We start from the raw sequence: 6,299 nt of genomic DNA on the forward strand, positions 1-6,299 counted from the left end.
AGAGGGAGGGGAGATGGAGAGGGGGATGGGAGGGAGGGAGGGAGGGAGGAGAGTAGAGGGAGGGAGGGAGGGAGGAGATGGGAGGGAGGGAGGAGAGGGGAGGGAGGGAGGGAGGGAGGGAGGAGAGTAGAGGGAGGGAGGGAGGGAGAGGGAGGGAGGGAGGAGAGTAGAGAGGGAGTGAGGGAGGGAGGGAGTGAGGGAGGGAGGGAGGGATGAGAGGGAGGGAGGGAGGGATGAGAGGGAGGGAGGGAGGGATGAGAGATAGAGGGAGGGAGGAGAGTAGAGAGGGATGAGAGGGAGGGAGGAGAGTAGAGAGGGATGAGAGGGAGGGAGGGAGGAGAGATGAGGGGGATGAGAGGGAGGGAGGAGAGTAGAGAGGGAGGAGAGATAGAAGGGGAGGGGTGAGGGAGAGGAGATGGAGGGAGGTGAGGAGGAGGAGAGTAGAGATGGAGGAGAGTAGAGATAGAGGGAGGGAGGTGAGAGAGAGGGAGGAGAGGAAAGCGAGGGAGAAGAGAGAGGGAGGAAAAGAGAGAGAGGTGAGGAAAAGAGAGGGAGGGGAGAAGAAAGGGAGGAGAGTAAAGGGAAAGGGGGATACCGAGTCAGTTGTACAACAATGTATTCAACTGAAATGTGTCTTCCGCATTTAACCCAACCCCTCTGAATCAGAGAGGTGCTGGGAGACATAGGGAGGGCGGAGAGATAGAGGGAGGAGCGATAGAGGGAGAGATGGAGGGAGGGAGAGATGGAGGGAGGGAGAGAGGGAGAGAGGGATGGAGGAGGGATAGAGGGATGGAGGAGGGATAGAGGGAGGGAGGAGAGAGGAGAGAGGAGAGAGGGAGGGAGGGAGGGAGAGAGAGAGGGAGAGAGGGTGGGGGAGAGAGATAGAGGGAGGGAGGGTGGGAGGGAGAGATAGAGGGAGGGAGGGTGGGAGGGAGAGATAGAGGGAGGGAGGGTGGGAGGGAGAGATAGAGGGAGAGATAGAGGGCGGTAGGAAAATGCAAATGCATCCAACAAATTTGTAGTCACAAGCTTGATGTAGTCATTGCATGTTATGAATATGGGACCAAATACTGCATTTTTACTACTATAACGCAGATAAGTGAATTTGTCCCAATACTTTTGGTCCCCTAAAATGTGGAGACTATGTGCAAAAAGTGCTGTAATTTCTAAACGGTTCACCCGATATAGATGAAAATACTCTCAAATTAGATCTGACACTCTGCACTTTAACCTCACAGTCATTGTTTTGCTCAGAAAACTTGGGGGATCAAATAAAACCACCTGCGGGCCGGCCGCCAGTTGGGGAATGCTGCTCTAGGCCCTGTGAACAAGACTCGTGTCTGCACTAATCAGTCAGTCACAGAACTAGCATCACATAGGAATAACGCCACTGGTTGTCTATTGGGCAATGGACCTTTCTTTTTGATCAGGCACTGACCTGGTCTATCTCCATGAGCTTAGGGAAGGCCCCTGGCCACTCAATGGCCACCTTGACGATGTCGGAGGGCGGTGGCATGATGGCGGTGGAGAGGTATGGAGGTACCTCACTGTCTCACTGAGGAGCTCTCATCCAAACCTGGAGGGGAGAGAAACAGACAGAGGGGGTCACGTTAATGGACAGAATATAATAGAATAGACTAGAATTGATCCATTTGCTCAGAAATTCTAAATGTGTTGCTGATACAGTAGTAATCCAATCCACTGCACGAAGAGGCACACTCACACAGTCTATACTGAAACCTAGTGACATCAATATTCAAAAGTTCACAAGGTCAGTGATGAAATATTAATGAGAGTTATGATGAAAAAAGTACCCAATTGTCATACTTGAGAAAAAGTAAAGATAACTTCAGTAAAAGTATAGATACCTTAATAGAAAATGACTCAAGTAAAAGTGAAAGTCACCCAGTAAAATACTACTTGAGTAAAAGTCTAAAAGTATTTGGTTTTAAATATACTTAAGTATCAAAAGTAAATGTATAAATAATTGTACATTCCGTATATTAAGCAAACCAGACAGCACACATTTAAAAATATAAATATGTACAGATGGCCAGGGGGCACACTCCAACACATCATTTACCAACAAAGCATTTGTTTTTAGTGAGTCTGCCAGATAGATGCAGTAGGGATAACCAGGGACGTTCTCTTGAATTAAACCATTTCCTTGTCCTGCTAAGCATTCAAAATGTAACAAGTACTTTTGGGTGTCAGGGAAAATGTATGGAGTAAAAAGTACATCATTTTATTTAGGAATGTAGTAAAGTAATGGTATAAATAGCAAAGTACAGATATCCCCAAAAACAACTTAAGTAGTACTTTATAGTATTTTTACTGAAGTACTTTACACCACTGACTAGGGCACAGCTTCCTTGAGGGTGTGCGTTACACTCACTTATACAGATCACAGATCAGGCCAAATATTGCAATAGCAAAAGTGCAGTTGGCTTGTTCTGCATCCCAAATTGCACCATAGAGCTCTGGTCAAAAGTAGTGCACAAAACATTAGGAACACCTTCCTAATATTGACTTGCACTCCCTTTTGCCCTCAGAACAGCCTCAATTCATCGGGGCATGGACTCTACCAGCTGTCGAAAGCGTTCCACAGGGATGCTGGCCCATGTAGACTCAAATGCTTCCCACAGTTGTGTCATGTTTGCTGGATGTCCTTTGGTTGGTGGACCATTCTTGATACACACAGGAAACTGTTGAGTATGAAAAACCCAGCAGCATTGCAGTTCTTGATACAAACCTATGCACGTAACACCAACTACCATACCACGTTCAAAGACACTTCAATATTTTGTCTTGTCCGTTCACCCTCTGAATGGCGCACATACGCAATCCATGTCTCAATTGTCGCAAGGCTTAAAAATCTGTCTTTAACCTGTCTCTTCCCCTTCATCGACAGTGATTGAAGTGGATTTAACAAGTGACATCAATAAGGGACCATAGCTTTCACCTGGATTCACCTGGTCAGTCTATGTCATGGAAAGAGCAGGTGTTCCTAATGTTTTGTACACTGGGTGTATATAGGGAGTAATTGGGCACAACCAGAACACTGTACCAACAAATAGTACCGACAAATTGTAAACAAACAAATCGATTGACAAAGAAACTGTCATCAAGCAGTTCACTGCGAAAAACTTTTTCCACAATAGTCTGTATGTACGATACCCAAGATATTAAACTACAGCATAACAGAAAGAGTAAGAGTGGGCCTCCACAGTGGTGATGCTACTAAACCTGACCGCAGCAGCTCATCTCCAGGGGCCAGGGTGTGTCGTGCTTGGCTCTGGGTGATAAGAGCAGTGGTGTGACACACAGGGCAGGCAGCATCAGAGGTGTTACAGGCCTGAGGAGCATTAGCAGACACCCACAATTCTCACACACACACACACACACACACACCTCTCACACCCACAACTCTCTTACACACACAACTGACACGTACACTTGTGTGCACACACTCATGCTCACTCAGACACACACATTTTCTCTCTGAGAGACACACACACCTGGCAGTGAACAGTAATCCTGCGTGACTCAGGCCAGGGATAAAAGCGCAGAGTATTACTGAGAAAGCAGAAAGGAAGAGGTTTAGCAGAGAGAGAGATGGATGGAGAGATGGTCTGATTCCCCCTGGCTTTCTCAGATAAGACTGGTTAAGTTGCCGTCTGCACTCAGACAAGAACGGACACAGACAACGGAATATTTGATTTCAAACCACAAGTGAGGACTTCATCATATGACGACACCAAATGTCCATCCAAAATGGAAATAGTGTATACGGAGTACTGTAGATATAGAATACGTACCAAATGACACCCTATTCCTTAGGTAGTGCACTACTTTTGCCCCCTAACCAATGGGCTCTGGTCAAAAGTAGTGCACTACACAGGGAATAGGGGTCCCATTTGGGACAGAGACAGTATACCGAGCACTTTACATATGTAGATATGTAAAACCCAGCCAAGCAACACTGTTATTTATTCAGTATTTCAGTCTGGATCATCTTCACTCCTAAAGGAGAAGCCCCTTTACATATTTAATCCTCTTTCACATGGACCCAGTCCCCCATGGGAGGAAACAATACCACCCTTTTCCCTATGAGCTGCACTACATTTAACCAGGGCCCATTAGAGCTCTGGTCAAAAGAAGTGCACTATGTAGTGAAGGTTTGCATCCCAATTGGCACCCTATTTCCTGAACTTTTGACCAGGGCCCTATTAGTGTACTATAGGAATAGGGTGCCATTTGGGATGCACACGTGTGGAGCCTTCGTCGCTCACTCTCGCTCTGTTTATTCAAACCTTCCCTACGTCCCTCTCTCCCGCTTTCCCTCTCCCCATGCAGTTTATTCCAACTACGTCCCTCTCCCCATGCAGTTTATTCCAACCTTACGTCCCTCTCCCCATGCAGTTTATTCCAACTACGTCTCTCTCCCCATGCAGTTTATTCCAACCTTACGTCCCTCTCCCCATGCAGTTTATTCCAACTACGTCTCTCTCCCCATGCAGTTTATTCCAACTACGTCCCTCTCCCCATGCAGTTTATTCCAACCTTACGTCCCTCTCCCCATGCAGTTTATTCCAACCTTACGTCCCTCTCCCCATGCAGTTTATTCCAACTACATCTCTCTCCCCATGCAGTTTATTCCAACCTTACGTCCCTCTCCCCATGCAGTTTATTCCAACTACGTCTCTCTCCCCATGCAGTTTATTCCAACCTTACGTCCCTCTCCCCATGCAGTTTATTCCAACCTTACGTCCCTCTCCCCATGCAGTTTATTCCAACCATACGTCCCTCTCCCCATGCAGTTTATTCCAACCTTACGTCCCTCTCCCCATGCAGTTTATTCCAACTACGTCCCTCTCCCCATGCAGTTTATTCCAACTACGTCCCTCTCCCCATGCAGTTTATTCCAACTACGTCTCTCTCCCCATGCAGTTTATTCCAACCTTACGTCCCTCTCCCCATGCAGTTTATTCCAACTACGTCCCTCTCCCCATGCAGTTTATTCCAACTACGTCCCTCTCCCCATGCAGTTTATTCCAACTACGTCCCTCTCCCCATGCAGTTTATTCCAACTACGTCCCTCTTCCCATGCAGTTTATTCCAACTACGTCTCTCTCCCCATGCAGTTTATTCCAACTACGTCCCTCTCCCCATGCAGTTTATTCCAACTACGTCCCTCTCCCCATGCAGTTTATTCCAACTACGTCCCTCTCCCCATGCAGTTTATTCCAACCTTACGTCCCTCTCCCCATGCAGTTTATTCCAACCTTACGTCCCTCTCCCCATGCAGTTTATTCCAAAAAGACAGTCGTCATGTCATCTGCCTGGTCTGGTGTACTGTGACTGTGTAGCTCACCCCATAATAAGCACAGCCCTTGTTCAGGGCCCGTTGCCATGGGAGCCATAGCTTCAGTAGACACTAGCTAGCTGCATCTTTACTTCCATCCAGGGTATCACAAAGGCAGTCAGTCACCTTTTGTTTGCTGTCATTTGAATTTACTGAAATTCATAAGAACCACCAGTCTTTTTTACACCATTCAAATAAATCTGAGGGAAATAACGGCCTCTCGGTTTAAACATTGGAGTGTGTATAATGACAACTTTGAGAAACAGCCTTCAGTGGACGTGTGTGTGTGTGTGTGTGTGTGTGTGTGTGTGTAGGGCTGTGACTCAAAAAGACAGCCTTTCTCTGCAACTTAATTATTTCCATTACACTGTTATTATCAGTATCATTTAATTATTATTCAAGTTATTACTACCTCTAAATATTAGTCTAGTATACAAATTTAGAAATGTCAGATTGGAGAAGATCAATTGCATTTTCTAAATAAAAATATATGCCTACCTTGTCTGTTACTGTTTCTGCAAATATAGATATTTTTAATAGGGATCCTATTTCGACACGCAAATCAGTATGCCTGCTATTAGGGCAAGTTGATCTACGTGAAAAAAGAAAGTTCAGAAATAAATGTGTTTTTTCCAAAAATTAATGTAGGCTTTTTTAAAACGGTTTTGCCGGTTATTTTATTTTCATGGTCGTAATCTGTAACCGTTAGTTACACGGTCATTTTTACACGGTTATTAATTTACCGTCACAGGCCAACGTGTCTGTGGCCTTCCAGACCTGCAGCGGTCTGTGTTGATGAAACCAGGCTCCTCACTGAAATCACTGACTCTCTCCGTTCATGCCTCTCCCTTGTTTATGCTCATTCAGAGAAAATTGTGTTCTTGTCCTCCGCTCTAGGAAAGCGGAGGGCGGCAAAGAGAGAGAGACCGAGAGA

The 6,299-nt window shown here is 46.1% G+C and overlaps 1 protein-coding gene across 7 annotated transcripts in view; it reads right to left on the reverse strand.

Annotated features, from left to right (window-relative positions):
- The window catches only part of LOC115174032 (engulfment and cell motility protein 1), a 163,580-nt gene that overhangs the window by 110,049 nt on the left and 47,232 nt on the right, over positions 1-6,299 (reverse strand). For all 7 annotated transcript variants that reach the window (XM_029732639.1, XM_029732635.1, XM_029732637.1 and 4 more), the window contains one exon: positions 1,439-1,576. In XM_029732639.1, coding sequence (XP_029588499.1) covers positions 1,439-1,516 — 78 coding nt within the window. In that variant the 5' untranslated portion in view covers positions 1,517-1,576. The remainder of the gene's footprint in view (positions 1-1,438; positions 1,577-6,299) is intronic.

Source organism: Salmo trutta, chromosome 34, assembly GCF_901001165.1.
Source record: "Salmo trutta chromosome 34, fSalTru1.1, whole genome shotgun sequence".
Lineage (NCBI taxonomy): Eukaryota > Metazoa > Chordata > Actinopteri > Salmoniformes > Salmonidae > Salmo > Salmo trutta.